The sequence below is a fragment of the Myotis nattereri genome, assembly GCF_964212035.1.
Source record: "Myotis nattereri genome assembly, chromosome: 13".
Taxonomy (NCBI): Eukaryota; Metazoa; Chordata; class Mammalia; order Chiroptera; family Vespertilionidae; genus Myotis; species Myotis nattereri.
Window position 1 is genome coordinate 43,347,661 of NC_138088.1, and position 21,543 is coordinate 43,369,203.

General features: G+C 51.6%; 1 protein-coding gene across 1 annotated transcript; it reads left to right on the forward strand.

The window, feature by feature from the left end:
- Positions 1-7,066: 7,066 nt before the first annotated feature.
- On the forward strand, positions 7,067-10,020 carry KAZALD1 (Kazal type serine peptidase inhibitor domain 1). The gene is made up of 4 exons (XM_081104985.1): positions 7,067-7,616; positions 8,619-8,779; positions 8,862-9,009; positions 9,199-10,020. The coding sequence occupies exons 1-4, from the start codon at positions 7,118-7,120 to the stop codon at positions 9,291-9,293; spliced, it is 903 nt and encodes a 300-aa protein (XP_080961111.1). The 5' UTR covers positions 7,067-7,117; the 3' UTR covers positions 9,294-10,020.
- Positions 10,021-21,543: the final 11,523 nt, after the last annotated feature.

Consider the following 21,543-nt stretch of genomic DNA (forward strand, 5'->3'; position numbering starts at 1 on the left):
GTACGTGCCTTTGACTGGAATCAAACCTGGGACCCTTCAGTCCGGAGGCCGATGCTCTATCTACTGAGCCAAACTGGCCAGGGCAAATCCAAATTCTTTTAAAATGTTGTAGAGGGCACTGTAACAGCCAATCAAGTCCCAGGACCCTGGAGATCTCAACTCCTAATTTAAAGATCTATTTTCTTTTTTTTTATTCCCCCTTTGTACTACATAGTATATAATTCTCCTTCCTTTCATTTAAAAAAATCATTTTTAAAAAACAATTACAGCTGACATTATATTAGTTTTAGGTGTACACCCTAGTGATTAGACATTATATAACTTACTAAGTGATCATCCTGAGAAATCTCATACCTATCTGACACCATACATAGTTATTAGAATATATTTCTTATGCTGTTCTTTTTTTAAAAGAGAATATTTCCGAGTTTAAAAAAATATTTTATGCCGAAGCCGGTTTGGCTCAGTGGATAGAGCGTTGGCCTGCGGACTGAGGGGTCCCGGGTTCGGTTCCGGTCGGGGGCGTGTGCCTGGGTTGCGGGCACATCCCCAGTGGGAGATGTGCGGGGGGCGGCTGGTCGATGTTTCTCTCTCATCGATGTTTCTAACTATCTCTCTCCCTTCCTCTCTAAAAAATCAATAAAATATATTTAAAAAAAATATTTTATATATATGTATTTATTGATTTCAGAGAGGAAGGGACAGGGAGAGATAGAACATCAATGATGAGAATCATCGATTGGCTGCCTCCTGCATGTCCCCCACTGGGGATCAAGCCCACAACCTCTGCATGTGCCCTTGACTGGAATTGAACCCAGTCTGCAGGCCAACATTCTACCCACTGAGCCAAACCAGCTAGGACCCTATGCTGTTCTTTACATCCACATGACTATTCTCTAACAACCAATTTGTAGTTCTTAATCCCTTCACACCTTTTGCACCCATCCCCTTAAACCCCCTTCCATCTAGCAACCATCAAAATGTTCTCTGTATCTATGAGTCTATTTCTGTTCTGCTTGTTTATTTTATATTTTAGATTCAATTGTTGACAGATATGTATTAATTGCCATTTTATTCATTATTTCTTCTTTGATGGTGATGAACTTTATTTCTTGTCTGGGGAACTCCTTATACATCTTTCAATTCTAAACAATAGCTTTGCTGGGTAGAGTAATCTTGGTTGTAGGTCCTTACTTTTCATCACTTTGAATATTTCTTGCCACTTCCATCTGTCCTGCAAAGTTTCTGTTGAGAAATCAGCTAACAGTTTTATAGGGGCTTCCTTGTGGATAATGAACTGCTTTTCTCTTGCTGCTTTTAAGATTCTTCCTTTAACTTTTTGCATTTTAATTATGATGTGTCTTTGTGTGGGCCTCTTTTGGTTCATCTTGTTTGGGACTCTCTGTGCTTCCTGGACTTGTATGTTTATGTCCTTCACCAGGTTAGGAAAGTTTTCTGTCATTATTTTTTCAAATAGGTTTTCAATTTCTTGCTCTCTTCTCCAGTTGGTACCCACATGATGCAAATGTTCGTATACTTGAAGTTGTCCCAAAGGCCCCTTACACTATCTTTATTTTTTGGATTTTTTTTTCTTTTTGCTGTGCTGATTGGGTGTTTTATCTTCCTTATATTCCAAATCACTGCTTTGATTCTCAGCATCCTCTATTCTACCCTTGATTCCCTGTAAATTATTCATCATTTCAGTTATATGTATCCTTCATTTCTGACTGGTTTCTATGTCTTTTTTCATGCTGTTGAAGTTCTTACTAAGTTCTTGAGCATCCTTATAACCATTGTTTTGAATTCTGTATCTGGCAGTTTGTTTAACTCCATTTCATTTAGTTCTTTTCTGGAGATTTCTTCTGTTATGTCATTTGGGACCTGTTTTTTTTGTCTCTGCATTTTGGCTGTACCCCTACGTTTGTTTATATGTTCTCTGTATCTATGATATACTAATTACTAATGTTGAAGGTACACATATTACATGAAGCAGTAATTCTACTCCTAGGTGTATCCCAATTTATATAAAAGTTAAAAGAAAGTAAAATTATAGAATTATAAGTGAATAATTAATAAAGAGAAAGGATTAATAATTGGGAGGAGGCATGATGGGAACTTTTGGAGGTGTTAGCCATGTTCTGTTTCTTGACCTGGGTGATGATCAGATTAGTGTTCATTTGTAATGATTAATTGAGCTATAAAGCAATTTTGTGTACTTTTCTGCTTGTCTGTTATAGATCAAAACAAAAATAAATGTAGAAAGAGTCTAAATGATGTAAACATCCTTTTTAAGTTTATCAATACAAAATGTGGCCAAGTAATTAGGTCAGATGGAGCTACAAGTCTCCATCTCAAAGGTGAATGGGAAACTGGGGGTGAAGGGGGAAGCTGCCTCCTGGGATATAAGAAAAGTAAACTGAAGAAATTTTCACCTGATTTCTTTCTGCATGTTTTAAAGCTTGTTCAACTTGCCTTAATGCCTAGGTATTCCAGAGAGTTAGTCTCCTGGGTATTCCAGCTTTCATTTAGTAACATATAGCTGAATTATAATGCTTATCTTCTTACCTGGCTGTTCCAACTTTCTACATTTATCTCAACATCCTAATTTACCTATAAAACATCATCAACTTTATTATGAAAAATAATTTTACAAAATAATAGTGAATATTATACTCAACCATATGCCTCATTCCAAATTCTCTTAGGGTGTTTATTGATGATATATATGATAAATATTTACATGGTTGTGATCAGTATCCATATACTTCTCCTTTTCACTTAACCTTCTTTTCCTATACATATTTTTCACTTTGACTGAGTTCCACTATTTGTCATAGTAGGTAGCTACAAGGTATTCTGTCTTAATTATCTAGTTGAGCCTTTTTGTTTTTTTACTTAACTGATTCTTATGTTCAGAGGAAGCCCAATTCCTCTGTATCCATTTCTAATGGGTCAATGTAGACTATTTGTTTCACTTCTGCTTCTTCCTCAAAGTTGCAATCCCACTATTTTCACCAGCTGTTATCAAAACTGGGCTCATGAAGTGACAGGTTAGAATGTGTGGATCCTTCCAAGTAATTTCTTATCAACTTACACACTGATTCTTTATGTTTCATCTTATACTAGAGGCCCGGTGCATGAAATTCATGCAGAGGGGTGTTCCCTCAGCCCAACCTGCACCCTCTCCAATCCAGGACCCCTCAGGGGATGTCCAACTGCTGGTTTAGGCCTGATCCTGAGAAGTCGGATATCCCTCTCATAATCCTGGACTGCTGGCTCCTAATCACTTGCCTGCCTGGTCACCCCTAACTGACCCCCCCCCCCCACTGGCCTGATCGCCCCTCACTGCCTCTGTGTGCCAGCCTGATCGCCCCTAATTGCCCTCCCTGCTGGCCTGGTCTCCCCTAACTGCCCCCCCCCCCACCAGCCTGGTCGCCCCCAACTGCCTGCCCCTGCTGGCCTGGTTACCCCTAACTGCCCCCCTTGCCAGCTTGGTCGTCCCTAACTGCCCCCCCCCCCGCTGTCCTGGTCGCCCCCAACTGCCCCCCTACTGGCCTGGTCACCCCCAACTGCTCTCCCTGACAGCCTGGTTGCCCCTCATAGCCCCCCTGCCGCCCTGGTCGCTCCATGCAGCCTGCTGTTCAGTCATTTGGTCATCCCTCACTAACCCTCCCTGCCGGCCTGGTCACCCCATGCAGACTGCTTGTTCAGTCGTTTGGTCATCCCTCACTAACCCCCTTGCCAGCCTGGTTGTAGGCAGCCATCTTGTGATGGTCAATTTGCATATTACCTCTTTATTATATAGGATTGTTCATTTGTGCAGGACCCATTTCAATCTGTCATATCTCAGTTATCTCATGGGTTGTTGCTGAAAGAAAGTGCAGGTATGAAAACCTGTGAACTCCAGGTTATGATTCACAGTGGAAAGCAAACTACAGTCTATACCAGGGGTGGGCAAACTTTTTGACTCGAGGGCCACAATGGGTTCTTAAACTGGACCGGAGGGCTGGAACAAAAGCATGGATGGAGTGTTTGTGTGAACTAATATAAATTCAAAGTAAACATCATTACATAAAAGGGTACGGTCTTTTATTTCAATAGTTTTATTCATTTCAAACGGCCCGGATCTGGCCCGCGGGCCGTAGTTTGCCCACGGCTGGTCTATACCGCACTCCTTTTTCAGTACAAACATCTACAGGAAAGGGTGGGGGACAGAGGCAGGACCATCTGTTCTTCAACAAATTCTAACTTCACCCTCTAGTTTAAATCTGAATCTAGTCTCCCTCATGTAGACACTCAAAGAATACTGCCACCTGGCTTCCCTCCTTGTAGTACTTACATCGTCTAGATTAGAGAATCCTTTCTCTGTGGCCCAACAATTTTTCACGACCCGGTCAAACTGATTCAACATTCTCAAACTATAAATGTGCAAGATGTTTAGTAACTTTATGATGCAAATAGATGTTCCTGAATGTGTTTTGGAGCCTTAATGGATAGTGTCAGATAATGAGGATCTGAGAACGTATCTAAACTTTTTCAAATTGTGTCTTGGGCAAATAATTCCCTTCTAAAAGTATTTCCACAACATGTGGTGTTTTCCTGGAACAAAATCTCTACTTAAGAAAAACACATTTCCTATTTACTCAACATCTTTGGTGTTTACTGTATGCACGATGTTCTCGTCACTAACCGCAAGCCCACCAGAGGGCGCTCGGTCTCCGTCTATCCAGTCTTCATCCGCGACACAGAAAATCCAGGTTAACCTTGACTTTCACACGCCGGAAGTCGTTCACATTTAATCCACAAATATTTACCAAGAACTTTCTGGGCTGTCAGGCGCGGAGCTAGGTTCTCAAGATACAGTGGGGAGTTAGACACGATTCCTAATACCAGACGCTTGGAGCAGAGCAAAGACGGAACGTAAACAACCGCCTACAATAAAGTGCGGTAAGAGAAGAGGTTCAAGGTCTGTAAAGTTTGTTGTTTAAATATTGGCGCCAAGCCTTAGAAGCGGGTCACAATTCCTTAAGCGACCGGACTGCTTCCGCTCGGTATCCCGGGCAACGATCTCCGTCTCACGGTATTTTGTGTAAGTCAGAGCCAGAGGCGTCTCCTTGGGCGAATGGCTCCATTAGCCGCCGCCGCAATTTAAATCTCTACCCCCCTCCCCCTCAGAGGGGTTCCCGCAGTTCTACCGTTCACTTCTGCCCCAGCTCCACACTTGAGCTGCCCGAAGGCCCAAAATAAGGAATTACCCACAAGTACCAACCAAAGCTGGCTCCGCCCATTCTTTTTCCGGTTTAAAACCCGCGGGCTTTTCCTGTTTTGAATTCCTAGACTTCCTGTTCTAATTCTCGCGACAGTTTCGAGACAACACGTGAAGTTCGCTTCCCGTCCCTCCTCTGAGTTGGAGACCAGGTAACAGGGCACCTGTCTCCGAGCACCTGATCAGCCCCTTCCGGCCGGGACTGGCCTGTGCGCTGCTGGGGAGCCCCGAAGGGGAAGGGCTGGGACCAGCGCGGGCCGGGAGGGAGACCCCCGCCTCCCTCGGAACTTGACTCTCGGGGCCGCTAGTGCGCATGCGGGGTCGATCCCCCGGGCGGTCTCGAGGCCGCAGACCCGCTCGGACTTGGGGGTGTGTCTGGAGGCCGCCGCTCCGGTCGCTCCGCCCCGGCCAGGCCCTTCTGGGCGGAGCCTGACTAAATGCAGTCCCCTCCCCTGCAGACCTCCGCGTTGGTCCCGGGAAACAGAACTTGAGCCTGGCTTCTGTGAACCGCCTGGGGCCGGCGGGGCGGGGCGGGGCCTGGCAGACCCCCGGTCAGTTGGGCGGGCCTCCAGAAATGCTCTCCTCCCTGTCCCTCGCCCCAAGTGCCACGGTGGCGGCGCCGGTGGCGGCTAGAGACCGTATGCTCCTGCCCTGCTAGCTTCGCCTCCGTAACCTGTAATCCCGACCGGGGAGGCGCCCCGCCCACCTCTTCCTGCGGCCGCTAGTCGGCTGGAACCTCTAATCACCATGCTCATCCGCGATCAAAACACCTGCCGGATGTAGGGAGGGAGGAGGAGGCCAGATGTGGGGAGGCTGATGTAAGCGCCCCGTCTCTGGTCGGCGCCTGGGTGAGGAAGCTGGACGGACAAGCCTTCAATCACCCCCGGGAGGCCGGTGTTGGGCTGCGGGGAGACGACTTTGCGAGGCCCCGCTCTATACAGGAGCCCCGACAGGCACCAGAACCTCTGCCCCAAGGACTGTAAAGTCAGATGGGACAGGGCCTGGCCGGCCAGCCAACTCTGCGAGCTTCGCAGCTACCCCTATGCCGCCCCCCACCCCGGTCTCTGGCCGTCGCCCAGCTTTGGTGTCTGGTTACGGCTCCTCTGTTCTCACTGTGACTTTGGTCCAGGCCGAGGGAAGTGGCCCAGGAGGATCCCGTGCAGCCGCATAAACTTGGCCGCTTCAGCAGGAGGGGGTAGCTTGCGGGTGGGGAGGTGGGCGTGCGACGTCTAGGGGCGGGGAGAGAGGCGGAGGAGCTGCTCTCCGAGTCCAAGTCCGTGGGCTTTTAGAGATCCTTAAGCCGGAGCAGAGTCTCCACCGCTTTATTTCCACTGTCTGCTCCTTTGGAAGCACTGGCTGCGCTGAAGGACTTAGTCCCGGACAGTAGGTGAGCGCTCTGGGCCCCAGGACACCCCCCCTCCCCTCCCCTTATTAATAACTCATTTCATGTTGGGGCCATCCATTCCTATCCAGTTCTAGGGCAGGAAGCTTCAGAGTTGGATGGTGTGTACTGGTAGTGCTGGTGTGTGTGTGGGGTGTGTGTGTGTGGGTGTGTACATGCGTGCACGTGCACGCCTGAGCTTTATCACCCCATCCTCTCACCTCTCCCTAATTCCCCCCCCCCCCAAGAACAGCCCAATCATTTACCACCCACTGTAACTGGATGACCCTTGTGCCCCGGCGTTGAGGGTCTACTTGACTCCAGGGTAGCAGTGGAGGGGGCAGTGCTAGAGTCAAACTTTGGTGCGAGGAACAGTGAGGTTGCGTCTGACCTCCTGACCTGGCTTCCCTCCCTGGCAGGGTGCACGAGCCCGCTGATGCCCCAAGTGCCCGCAGGGCTTCCAGCTAACCATGCCACAGCCGCTCGCCGCTGCCTTGGCGCTGCCCCTGCTACTGCTGGCGGCGCGGACGCCGCTCCCGACTGGTGCGAGGCCGTCGCCAGGCCCGGATTACTTGAGCCGCGGCTGGCTGCGGCTGCTGGCGGAGGGCGAGGGCTGCGCTCCCTGCCGGTCCGAGGAGTGTGCCGCGCCGCGGGGCTGTCTGGCCGGCCGGGTGCTCGACGCTTGCGGCTGCTGCTGGGAATGCGCCAACCTCGAGGGCCAGCTCTGCGACCTGGACCCCAGCGCCCACTTCTACGGGCGCTGCGGCGAGCAGCTCGAGTGCCGGCTGGACACAGGCGGTGACCTGAGCCGCGGGGAGGTGCCGGAGCCGCTGTGCGCCTGCCGCTCCCAGCACCCGCTCTGCGGCTCCGATGGCCGCACCTACTCGCAGATCTGCCGTCTGCAGGAGGCGGCCCTCGCTCGGCCCGACGCCAACCTCACTGTGGTGCATCCCGGGCCCTGCGAATCGGGTAGGGTCTCCTACTCACTGGGGGCAGTTCTCCCTGACCCCCGACGGCATTTGTTCTTGGCCTGCGGGTCCGCTGAGGACGACACGCCTGAAGGTTCCAGACCCACCTGCAGGGACCAAGCCTGAGGGAGCAGACACATAGCCAACTGTTGGCCTCAAAACAGAAAATGAAGTGACTCCCAGACTTCCCCCTAGACCGCTGGAGCCGGGCAGGGAGACAGGTTCCTGTGATGAAATCAGGTTTCATTTGCGCTAGTATAGCAAGCTCCCCACCTCCCCATCCCAGCCCCCTCTGTGCTGAGGGATTAGTGGAAGAGGGGGCACTTCTAACCCTCCCCCCATCCTTGGGAGCTCAGGGCCATTCAAGTCTCAAGTTTTATTTGGCGGCTTTAGTAACTTTCACTTCCGGAGCCCCTTTGATGGGTCTTACTGGCTGAGGCTGCCAGGAAAACAAACACCCTGTGGGGGTCCCAACACTTTCTCCAGCTCCAGGCTTTCTGCCTGCCGCCTGGATGGTTTCAGGTTCTCTGCTTAGCCGGCAGGACGCCTGTCCCACCCCCCAGGGTGAGGTGGGGGAAGGGCAGCTTTTGGGGCCTTTGGCAAACAGACCTGGATAGAAAAAGGGGTGGGGGTGGAAGAGGGAAGTGTTGGTTACAAACACTGGGATGGGGGCCTAGAGGGTGGAATGAGGACAGGGGAGCAATCAGGGACAGAGTGTGGCTGCCAAGCTGAGGTTTGTATGTGTGTGTGTGCGTGTGCGCTTGTGTGTCTGCGTGTGCGTGCTTGTTTGTGCATCTTGTTTGCAGGTACATCTCCATCTCTGTGTTTGCACTCTTTGTGGACCTGCATCCACATTAGTGTGTGTGTCATGTTGTGTTCATGGAGGTGTATTTACCTCTGCACACATTGTGTCCCCCACAAACATGTTCACCATGGTTTGTAATGGGATCCTTGCTGGGCTGGTGTGCCACCCTGTTCTCAGGCCTCCCACCTCCATCCCCAGAGCCCCAGATCGTGTTGCACCCCTATGATATTTGGAATGTGACGGGGAAGGATGTGATCTTTGGCTGTGAGGTGTTTGCCTACCCCATGGCCTCCATCGAGTGGAGGAAGGACGGCTTGGACATTCAGCTGCCAGGAGATGACCCCCACATCTCTGTGCAGGTAGGGCTAGGGAGCAGAGCTTCCCCAGGGGCAGCCCAGGGCCCACCTAGAAGGACCCTGCTGACTCCTCCTCTGGTTACAGTTTAGGGGTGGACCCCAGAGGTTTGAGGTGACAAGCTGGCTGCAGATTCAGGCTGTTCGTCCCAGTGATGAGGGCACCTACCGCTGCCTGGCCCGCAATGCCCTGGGCCAGGTGGAGGCCCCAGCTAGCCTGACTGTACTCACACCTGGTAAGGGGGAGGAGCCCTGGGTTCTGGAGGCAGGAGGGGATGTGGTGGATTCGGGCCCTCGAGGGTGTATCCATGTGTGTATGTGCATGTGAGTACACATGCAAGCATGGCTTTCTCACAGACTGGGATTTGTGGACACTGACAGCCCCTCTTTCCTGTTCTCTCTCCTTTGTCCACATGTGTTTGTAGACCAGCTGAACTCCACCGGCCTCCCCCAGCTACCATCCCAGCACCTGGTTCCCGAGGAAGAGGCCGAGAGTGAAGAGGGCGAGGATTACTACTAGGTCCGAAGCCCTGGCCCTTGGGGGTGGGTGCGTGGGGATAGTGTTCATCCCTGCTCTTGAAAAGATCTGGAAAGGGGGAGCAGGGCCCCTTCACATTATTGCTTTAATGCCTTTACTGGGGGAGACATGATAGTGGTGGAGAGTAGACAAAAATTGGAGAAGGGTAAGGAGAGAGGCAGAGACTAGGGAAAAGGGATGATGGGATGCAAAGAAGCCCATGCAGGAGATACATGGGCCAACTAGGGAGAAGGCAACAGCTGCCTGCTGGTCCCTAGGCGGGTGGAGGGTGGCGTGGGGGTGGGGGGGAGAGGAGCAGTCACGAAAAGGTGTAGACAACAGGTTCCTCCCTTGCTCTCCAGCAGCCCTTCCTTCAGCCCTGCTCAGCCAGTCTTCCTCACTGCCCTTCCGCACAGCTCCTCCTGTTACTTTCCTAGTCCCTCATCTCTGCCTTCCTCAGGTTGCTCTTTCTCAGAACTAACCTAGAAATTTCCCCCTCTCCTAAGTCCCATTGCACTCACTAACTGCGGTCCTTTCTGCTGTTCAGCATCTGCTGTCCAGGAGAGCACAGTGGAGCATGGTTTAGTTTAGCGCAGAAAGAGGGGCATTTGGTCATGTCTGATTTCTCCTGTCATTCTGAAAACTCCGTGTCTTACACCACTTTATATTGGACAATGCCTAGCACAGGACTGGGCACGGTAAGCATACAATAAAGACATATGAACACGCTGAGACACACAGATGGTTTATGCACATGTGCACACGAAGACTGAGTTTCCTGGTAGTAAGACCCTGGCTTCCCGAAGCTGTGGGTCCTGCTCTCTAAGCACATGTCTGCCAGAGGCACAGGGAGGATGCTGGAGCTGGGGCCTACCCTGGCCTCTGGGAGGCGGAGGCTGGAGCCATCTGGGTGGAGGAGGGCATTCCCCAGGCTGAACTCCGCTGGGGCTGGTCTAGAGAGAGACTGCCTGCCCCTCTGTCTATCTCACTCTGGTCTCCCCAGGCAGAATGGGGAAGCAGGTCTATGTGAGTAGTACCCAATATGAAAGCAAGAACTGGGTGGAGAAGTTTGGCTAAATGCAGGGGCCACACCCTAGGGTTCCCCTAGGAACCTACCCTTTCCTCACTGAACACAAAATCATGGTAAGCTGACTTCCGCATCGGCCCCAAATCTGACCTTTCTGGCCTAGGGTCCCCCTTGAAAGCAGACTTTCTCACTCCCCAAGTCTCTCTCTACACTCCCCTTACCTGGGCGAGGGACGCTGGCGAGGCGTTGTTTATGGACTAAGTGAAGAAGATGAAAGCTTAAGTTCTGGAGCCACATAGGATGGCGACGGCCTCCTGCGCGCCTGGGCTACGCCCGGAGCTTGGCGCCACCGCGGGAGGGATCACAGTTAGTTCGGTGTCTGAGCTTGTCCTCTGGGGCCCCACGCAGGAGCCCGGCCGCTCGAGAGGGGCGTGGCCCGGAACCCCAACCCCAGGGCTTGGCCGCCCCTCTCAGAACAGCAAGGCTCCTCCCGAAGTTAAACCGCGGGACAGCTCTCGTGGCCTGGCGGGGAGCCCCGCGGCGCCAGAGCTGCGCTCAGCAACATACTTGGGGCGAACCCGAGGCGACCGCGGAAGCAGGAGCAGGGATGTGAGCCGTGTGGTGGGGAGAAGGGGGTCGGCTGGGCGCTGAAAGAGGGGCCGCTGCCTGGGAATTCCCCCCTGGCTTGTGCTTCGTGGTGGGGACTCCGACCTAGCCGGGCTCGAAGGCGCCCCCTGGAGGGCTCGTCGCGCCCACCTGCAGAGCAGAGGCTCCGCCCGCCCCCGCCCCCGCCCCCCGCGACCCTAGAGGGTCACATGAACCCCCACCAGAGGGTGCGTGTCCCCCTCGATTGCTCTTGCAGCAAGTTTGGGGTCAGCCCCCTTACAGCCCCAGTTTCTCCCTCCGCGGCCGAGCTGGCTGAGGCCCCGCAGCCTGGAATATGGAATAGGAGGAACCCCTGCCGCGCCCTCTTCATCCCCCCCCTCCTCCTCCCCCCGCCTCTGCTCAGCGGCCCGGGCTTTAATAACGTCGCTGGAAAGTGACACGCGATTTATTATTAAAGTAATGCGGGGACGGCAAAGGTTTAATAAACGCGCTGCGATGCCGAGGATTATTCACCGCAAATAAATGAGAACGCGGGCGGCGTTTTAATAAATAATTTCCCGCCGCTCCCGGGGGACGAGCGGAGAGCAGGAGGGGGAGCTGAGCTGCTGCCAGAAGTCCCGGCGCCTCCCCACGGGTTTCCGAGCCTCCGCGCCTGTGTCGTGCTGGGTTGCTCACACCGACGAGTGGGGCTCAGGAAAGCTGGCTCCGAGAGGTCGGGGCGGAGGCGGGAGAGCCTGTGCCCCACCCCTCTCCTCCCACCTCCGGGGTTTTAAGTAGTTTTGCATAAGATGAGCGAATGCGCTGCCTTCGGGCTCCGAACCAGAGGTCGGGAGTCAAAACCCGGCAGGAAGTGTTCATCAGGACCAGCTCCTTCCCAGCCCAGGGTCCAAGTCCCAGGGCCTGGCCCTTCTCCTCCCAGCTTTTGGCTGACCCAGGCTGGGCGTTCAGGGTGTAGAGAGCCGCAGAGAGCTCTGTGTACAGGTGTAGAGGGGTCACGTGTGTGCAAGTGACCCTGCCTCCCTCCTCGGGCGTTGTGGGGCTGGGTCACTGAGCCTGGCTGCTCATTGACAGGCTCGGCGGCCGGGGAGGAAGGGCCCCTGAGCCTGGTCTGAACCTGCCGAGTCCTGGTGCAGCCCAGGCTCTGGCTCGCTGGTGAAGGGGTGGATTTGAGCTCAGGTGGAGAAGAATTCGGAGCCCCAAGGGGGAAGGCCGCCCCTTCTACAGAAGCCTGGAGGCCCAAGAGTATGAACTGGATATCGGATAGGACCGAGATTGCAGACTTTGGGGACCAAGGACACGCCCAGCACGCTGGTGGGCAGGGGAGGGAGGGGGAAGCTTGTGGGGTACACAGGCTCCAAAAGTTTTGAGCCTCAGATGAAGAGTCGACATCTCTGGCGACACCTCTGGCAACACTTGGAAGTACAGGAAGTGGCGAAAGAGTGCTATCTGGTGGATACTTGGGGTTATGGCAGCCAGATCTGGGCTAGATGTCTTAAGACAGTTAAATCGGCTGGAAAATTTGGGGTAAAAAGGTGTTTCGATTTGTATTCACTTATGTATGTGAAGGTGTACATGTATGTGTAGTATATATGTGGTATCTGTGTGATACATATGTAATAAACCAGTATGTCATGTTCATAGTAGTGTATGTGTGTCTATATGCACTATATATGAGGTGATATATACATGAATGTATGTACATGAATGTACGTATACTAGTATATGTTATGTGTGTGAATTATCTAAAGGCATGCATATGTATGTGGATAACCATATAGGTGCACATATGTCTGTGTGTACGTAAGCATTATATATGTGTATGGATGTATTGTATGTGTGTATACATTTGCAAGTACATGTTCCATTATGTGCCATTCTTTCAGCAAATATTTCTTATGTGCCAGCACTGTTGTATAGGGCTGGAGATACATCACAGAAAAACACATTGTCCCTGCTCTCACAGAGCTTACATTCTATTCTAAGATGTGCATGTAAATAAGTTATGTACATAAATGTTTATAGGAGTCTGTGTGCATGTATATGTCTAACTCTGTTTCTGGGTGTATGTGTTAGGAGTAGACAGGCTTACACACTCTGATGGGCTTGGAGATTCCCTGTTGTTTTGCTCAAAAGCTCAAGTCCTGTCACTTAGGACTATTGTAAGTGTGCGGATAAGGACAGAGGGAAATAGGCTGGGGACATAGGCTGATTACCCTCTAGGATATATTTTAGTTATTTTCTCAGCCCCCTGAATTACTAGATTCTTCCTAAAATGGGGAACAGCCATGTAAGTCCACTTAGAGTCAGGAAATGTGAATGAGAATCAAGTCTCCCCTCTCCGCTCAATGCAAAGCTCCCCAGGAGGAAGATGATGGGCTGGCGATGGGTGGGAAAGGGGTCTGGGAGGCTGGGGGTAGGAATAGGTTCTCAGAGAGCAGCGATGAGGGCCTTAGAGACTGGGAGGGGTCAGGTCTGGGAGGTAGTGAAGGGAGCTCTGGGACTCAGTTGCAGATAATGAGGGTGGTTTGCGAACTCTTGGGGGAGGGATAGGCTGGTGGGTAGAGATGGATCTTGAGAGGAATAATGAGATCAGGACCAGGGATGCAGTTGGAGGGACAGAGAGAGGCTCTGTGGCAGAGAGATACCCGTTTTGGGGTGGAATTTGGAGGCCAGCTCAGGTGGAGTTATCCCTCCCTTCCTCCCACCCCTTCCTTCTCCATACCAGGGCCCCCAACCTTCTCTAATCCTCTCTCTACTCCAGCTGGGTCCCAGTTATACTGGGGATAGAGAAGAGCTCAGGCTCCAGGGCTTGTCCTAGCTTAGCTGACTCATGGGGGAAGAGGGAAAAGGTGAGGCAAGACTGCCAACACCACTGTCCCATGAAGCCTGGTCCCAGTCACCTGGGTGATTGCCACCCGTGCTGTGATTCCAGCTTTTAGTTTAGGCTCAGTTCAGGGGTTTCAGACAAGGGTGGGGCCTGGACCTAGAAAAGGTCCCAGAATACACTCCCCCCTCCCCACCGCACACACACATTCCTGGGACTGAATTGGGAAAGGTGCGTTCGAATCATTTCTTTTGTCTTTCCTTCCTTCCCATCTTTTGCTAGATGTCTTTCAGACACAGTCAAGGCCAGAAGTCTCCAGGTGCCATCCTCACTCCTGGCCTGTTCCCTTCCCTCTCAGCCTTCCATGCTGAACCACGTCATCCTAAAACCATGGTTTTTGTCCCTTTATTGCCTCTCCTCCCTCCTTCTTTTCCCTTCTTACCCCCCCTCCCCCCACCAGGGTTGAGATCTTAGATCCCTGGCCTGAGAGACTGAAGACACAGATTGATTCCTGGCCTAGACTTATTTTTGACATTTTCTCTGCCATCTGGACAACTAAAGGCTCTCTGAACAGGACACACAGTTATAAAAGTCAGTATTGGTGACAAATGTTACCCCACAATCAAGTCTTACCCTGTCCTCTGGGTGAGCAGCACCTTGGAAGTCAGGATGGACTTGTGGGTACGGAATTGAGGTCTGGAGTCCCTTGGGAGAAAAGACAGGGTGTCTATGAGAAGTGATGGGGTCTCCCAGGATGACAGTTGAGGACTATAGGGGCAATTATTTCTGTCTTCCACTTGCCACCCACTGAAGATCACTGGAGCTGGGCTGGGAAAGCCCTACAGGTTTCCTGGACTCAGCTGGCCCTCATAAGGACGCAGGCTCTAACTCTGCCATTCCTGCTCCCCTTGCCTCCCCGCTCCCCCATGTGAATGGGTATCAGAAGGAGTCATTCTGGGGGTCTCTGGGGACAGTGGTCTCTGAAGGGATGGGTCTTTGGGAGCAGAACTGAGTTCAGGTCAAGGCAAGGGACATGAGGTTTTGCAGTATGGGTTTGAATCTCAGTTCTGCTTTTTTTTTTTTTTTTAAAGATTTTTAATTCATTTTGAAAGAGAGGAAGGGAGAGGGAGAGAAACATATGAAAGCGATGCGTTGATCAGCTGCCTCCTGCATGCCCTCTACTGGGGATTGAGCTCAAAACCCGGGCATGTGCCTTGTCCAGGAATTGAACTGGCGACCTTTCCGCGCATAGGGTGCTGCGCAACCAACTGAGCCACACCGGCCAGGGCTCCATTCTGCTTTTTAAGTGCATACCTTGGGCAAGTTTCTTAGCTTCTCTTCTTCTGCGTCCTCCTCTGCAAATGGTGATAAAACTTACTCTTTAGGGGTTGTGATGAGATTAGAGATCTTATAAATAATGTCTCTGGAACACAATATGCGTTCAACAAATGGTCGGTTTGCTATTACTATTTCTGTGTGGAAGAGCTGCGTGGAGAAGGAAGTGGGGTACCTAATGCAGAGTTTCCTGCTGAAGTGTGTGTGCTGAAGGATGGGAAATCATAGTCTTGGTGCCTGCCTGGAGGAGGCCTTAGGAATTGGGCTTAGGAGGAGGGTAAGGTCCAAGGCAAGGTGGGGATGGGAAGGGACTGGGTTTCCAGAGAGCATAGCAGTCTTCACCCGCATTTCAGCCCTCCGCAGGGAGCCCCTGTCAGAATCCAGGGCTCTATCTCTGGGCTTGCTGGGAGGGGCGCCCCCTAAACTCACCTCCATCCATCTCCTTTATCTGGGCTGCTGAAGGGCCGGAGCTCCGATGGGGCCTCTGATGGGGAACAGAGACAGACCAGGCGGAAGCCGCCGGAACTGTGCTGAGCTGGAGCTGAGGACCGGGCCAGGGGGTCAGTGAAGACAGATAAAGCTCAGAGTAGCTGGTGGCTCAAGGGACCTGGGAGGAGGGGCAACAGGGGCTGAGGGCGGGCTATGTCCTGGGAGGAGGTAAGGGCCAGCCGGAAGCTTCTGATGGGGACCGGTGTCCATCAAGGACTTCAAATGGCCAGACCGGGCCTTTAATGACTCTGGGAGGAGGGAAGGGGCAGCGCTCCATCCCCCAGGCGTGGCTGCACGCAGGCCAGGGTGCTGTCAGGGATAAAGGTTGGTCCCAGGGAGAGGTTGAGCCTGAGGATGGGACCTCAAGGTCCAGGCTGGAGGCAGAGCTTCTGGGGACTGCCTTACCTTTAAGGCAGAAATGGGAAAAAGGTTGGTAAGCGATTCTTCGGTTTTAGTTCCCGTTTTAATTAACTTTGAAGGGCTTGGGGCCTCCCTGGACGCCTGGGAGAGGAGCAGAGCAGACGTTTATTTTCCTCTTTTCCCTTTTAAAGACAATTTTATTAAATCACTTTGTTTTCATTCTGGCTTGAACATGGGGCATTTAAATGGAAAAGTAATTATTTCACCTTGTTTGCTTATGGCGAGAGGGGAGTCAGGAAAAGGAGGGAGGGAGGCCAGTGAGAGGAAGAGGCCGGCAGCTTCGGCTGGCACACTCGCGTGTGCACGTGCACACATACTCACACTACACCGGCATCAATGTCCACAGTCCCCTCACACTGGCGTACACTGTGTACCCACAGAAAGACATGCTGGGTCCACACCCTCCCACATGTAGGCACTTCCCTACCTGCATGCACACACCCACGTTCCCCTGAAGACACAATCCTTCACCACAGCCGTACCTACAGGCAAACGCTGTCGCCTGCACACACACAGCACATTGTGCTCACAGTACAGGCTCTCTCATAGGTACCCATAGACACCCCTCCAAGCGCGCGCGCGCGCGCACACACACACACACACACACACACACACACACCCCACTCACACCACTCACACCATATTCAGCTCCTCTGGAGCCCATTGAGTTACATCATCACAAATACACACAGGGTCAGACACACAATTCTCATTCTCAAACACACAGTGCACCCTGACAAGGATGCCTGCGAACAGACTGGGGTGAGGTGGAAACATAGCCATGGAGAAGGCAGGAGAGCGGTGGAACTCTCCTTCTCACGGGGGTTTCTGGCCCCCAAACTTACCTCCCCCCCCTAGGCTATTCCACGAGCCCCTTTCTTTGTCCTATAATGTTCTTGGAATGATTGCTTGTGACCTTGATTCTGCAGCCTCTGGGACAGAGTGGCTCCCGCCTCCCTCTTCCCCCCCAACCCAGATTGCTGGAGCTGGCCGGGCGGAGGCCAACAGGTCTCCAGGGCTCAGCCTGGCCCTGCCAGTGCAGGGCTCATAACTCGGGCTTCCCCAGCTCCCGCCCCTCCCCTGCTGCGTGGACTGGCTTTGGAGGGGTTAAAACTTGGGCAGCCCGCCGCTCGCTACTCCCACCCCTGGCTGGTACATTGAGGGCCGGGTTTACAGGAGCCATACCTGTACTTCGTCTTCATCTGTCACCCCTTCTGACAGTCAGATACATCTTGTGTGTGGGGGGGCGAGGGCGGGGGAGCAATAATTAACCTCTCCCGCTTCATCCCCCAAATGCCGCTGCCTTGGCTGCAGTTGCAGCAGGGTCTGCAGGAGAGAAGACGGAGGGAGGGAGAAGGAGGAGTGGAGAGGGGGAGAGGGGCAACGGAGAAAGCCTGAGAGGATCCGGGGAGAAGGGCGCAGAGAGGAAAGGCCCTGACGTTTTTATTGCCCTGCAGCCTCTTTTCTGCACCTTCTTTCCACTCTCTTCCTGGGGAAGGGCAGGGAGAGGGGAGAGGTGTTAGAGGTGTGACGCCTAGTGCCGTCACAAGCTCATCTTTTCCCTCACATCCCAGAGTCCAGGCCCCTGTTGAAGGCTGGGGGTGGGGGTGGGGGTGGGAAAGGGGTGGATTTGGGGCAATAGCCGTGTGGTGAGCTTTGCACAGGGACACATTGGACTAGAAGAGTGTGTTGGCCGGCATAGATGTGGGGACACCATGCTGGTGTTTCACATTTATGGCAAATGACTAGAGCTTGTGTTAAGGATTGATTTTCTTCTGATCAATAAAGGGGGAGTGGTGCCTTATGTTATTCCTGGAGAAGGCAAGTGACTCCAGTGCCAAGGGATTGTGGGATCAAAAGGACTCAGGATTTGGGGTGGGAGATGGAGGACATGTCTAAAAAGTAAAGGGCCCTAGCCAGTTTGGCTCGTGGTTAGAGCGTTGGCCTATGGACTGAAAGGTTCCGGGTTCGATTCCGGTCAGGGGCATATGCCTGGGTTGTGGGCTTGATCTTCATTGGGGGGCGGGGGTGTCTGTGTAGGAGGCAGCCAATCAGTGATTCTCTCTCATCATTGATGTTTCTCTCTCCCTTTCCCTCTCCCTTTCTCTCGGAAATCAATAAAAACATTAAAAAAAAAAAAAAGCCCTCACTGGTTTGGTTCAGTGGATAGAGCGTTGGCCTGCGGACTGAAAGGTCCCAGGTTCGATTCTGGTCAAGGGCATGTACTTTGGTTGCGGGCACATCCCCAGTGGGAGATGTGCAGGAGGCAGCTGATCGATGTTTCTCTCTCATCGATGTTTCTAACTCTCTATGCCTCTCCCTTCCTCTCTGTAAAAAATCAATAAAATATATTTAAAAAAATAAAATAAAAAGTAAAGGAATTCCTTGGGGGTGGGCTGGAATCAGAGCTTAGATAAATTTGTCTTGAGTTAGATCTTTGGATGAGGCAGGTGGGACTCAGGGCCAGGCAAGAGTGATCTGCAGCCAGGGAGGTGAACTTGGATGTAGGCTGTTCCTGCCGACAGGCACATGCTGGGGTGTGCCCAGGAAGGAGGAGGGAGGCAGCCAAGGGGGTAAGGAGAGGTGTTGCTGTCACTGCTGGGGCTGCTGGGGGCGCAGAGCTGGGCCCTGCCTGTCCCCAGGGCGTCCTGAAGGCCAGGGGCTCCAGCTTTTTCCATCTCTTTGAGAAGCTGTTAGTCAAAACCGTCACCTACAGCCTCAGAAGCAGGACCTTTCTCTGAGGCCTCTGACAGGGCTGGGGACGAGCTCCGTCCGCAGTCAGGGTCCCTGGTTCTCACCCTGCCTCTGCCACCCGCTGGCTGTGTGGTAGGAGGTAAGCCATCCCGCCTCTCTGGACCTCAGCGTCCTCATTTATAAAAGGTGGGGTGAGGGACTGAGGAGACAAACCATAGACACTGCTGATACTGATGTCCTGTAATCTTTTAAAAAATGCATCTTTATTGTTGAAAATATTACATATTTTTGCCCTATTGGCCACCTCCACCCCCCCCCTTGTCCTATAATCTTTTAAGACCAGAGGAACCATAATCAGCTGTGCCCCCAACTCCCCTTACACATTCTCTGCCCCCCACTCCTCCTAGAAACATATACACAGCCCACAAGACTCTCTCTCTCTCTCTCTCTCTCTCTCTCTCTCTCTCTCACACACACACACACACACACACACACACACACACACACACACAGTCTCCTTGCCCCATGTACTGTGCATCCCTGGGCTCCCAATCATCTGTAAAATTTGCTGTGGTTGGGAAGGAGCCCGGGGCCAGGGCACCCCAACAGAAACGCTGACTCTATGTATTTCTCCAAAAAGAAAAATACCTAGCAGAGTGGGAGAGTGGAGCATCAAGGCAGAGAGTCAGCACCAGAGAGGGCTTGCCAAATGGGGAGTGGGGCATTGGGGAGGGGAAGACAGCCCTGGGGGGGGGGAGAGAGAGAGAGAGAGAGAGAGAGGCCTCAGCTCAGCTGCAGGGGACTCGTGCTGAGAGTGAGGAGTGAAGCGCGCTGACAGCCTTGTCAGGAAATCACCGCAAGGCTCCCACACCCTCATCTGTCAGGTCCCATCTCCCCAGGGGAGGAGCCCCTGTGAGTCACGGCTGCTGTCTGTCCTCTTGATTCCACCCCCCAAACCCCAACACACAGCCCTGCTCCAGAAGAGGGAATTAATTTCTGGCGATGGTTTTCTTCACCTGGAGAAGTGCTGGGCATATCAGGGCTCAGCATCAGGGGAGAGAGAGAAGCCGAAAGAAGTTGGCCCTGCCTGGGCTGGGCCACCTGGGGTTGTGCTGAGTCACCCCGAGCAATGTGCTGCCTAGGACCCAGCTGGTCTTCCAGGCAGTGTGGCACTTAAGAAAGAAGTGGGCTTTCTTTTTAAAAAACACACATATTTTTATTGATTTCAGAGAGGAAGCGAGAGGGAGAGGGAGAAACATCCATGATGAGAGAGAATCGTTGATTGGCTCGCAACCCTAGGTGCCCTGACCAGGAATCGGACCGTGACCTCCTGATTCGTAGGTCGACACTCAACCACCGAGCCACGCTGTAGACGTGGGCTTTCCTTAGCAGCACGGAGCCTGGAACAGCAGCGGGTCGCCTGGGACATATCACGGGCCCTGGAACAAGGCTGAGCTGTGTAGAGGCTCAGTTCTGCTGAAGGAGGGCTTGGAGTTCAGAGAGAACGGTTTGGGCAGCCTCATTAGTAAAGGGGAGAGTTTCTCTCTTAGCCCTGGAGGTTGAAAGTGAGTTCCGCTCTCACTGGGCACACTCTGGGGTTTCTTCTCGGGGGCTTTCCTCCTTTATCCCTGCCCCCCTTTCTGTGGGAATAGGTCTCAAGTGCCAGCCCCAACCCCAGCTCTCACTCCCTCCTAGAGCTTCACCCACCACCTTCCCAAGGCAACTTCTTTGTCTTTAAAAAATCCTTCTTATTGTTTTTTACTTAAAAATATAGTACATGGCCCTAACCCGTTTGGTTCAGCGGATAGAGCGTCGGCCTGCAGACTGAGGGGTCCCAGGTTCTATTCCGGTCAAGGGCATGTACCTTGGTTGCAGGCACATCCCCAGTAGAGGGTGTGCAGGAGGCAGCTGATCGATGTTTCTCTCTCATCCGATGTTTCTCTCTATCCCTCTCCCTTCCTCTCTGTAAAAAATCAACAAAATATATTTAAAAAATAAATAAAAATATAGTACATGAATATATGCTTGTAAAAAGTTCAGTTTCAAACAATCCAGAAATGTGTAGAGTCAGAAGTAAAAGCCCCTCTTTCCTCTTCATGAATCCTACTCTCTTCTCTATGTTGCTGCTGTTAATAATATGGTGTGTATTCTTCTAGGTCTTCTATGTGTTCACCAGACACACAGAGACAGACACACCGCACACACAGACATACATACAAATTAGGTTTTAAAGCGATTATTGTATAGCTTTATCATGTCATACTACTATTTTACTATTTGCTCTTTTCACTTAAAAAAATATCAGAGATATTTTCCAGGTCAGTACTTAAGGATATACCTCAATACATACAGATATTTCACATGGCCCTCCCCAATAGATTTAACCAATTCCTTATTGGTGGGCCTTTATATTGTTTTAAAATTTTTGGCTTGTGCTAACAATGCCACAGTGAGCTTCCTTACACATATCACATTTTTTTCCCAGAAGAAACCACTCATTTTATTGTTAAATGTTTTTTTATGTTTAACTTTTTAATAGAATGTTTTCATTTTAAAAAGTTGAAAATATGAATGCTTCCTATTTTAGCTTATAACTATTAGCCTAAAGCTAGAACACTTTAGGGTGGACAATGTAAATGACTACATAATCAAGATACCTTCATGGCTTCTTTAAATTTAAGTCAATTAAAATTCCATAATTTTTTTGATAAATATATGCATAAGTGCCTGAGATCAGTTTATGAGGCTATGGATATATAATTTTTATAATAGAAGAAACCTAGAATTATTCTATTATTCATCAAAAGGAAACTGACTAAATTTAAAATAAAAAAAGCAAATTATAGAATATTATATCA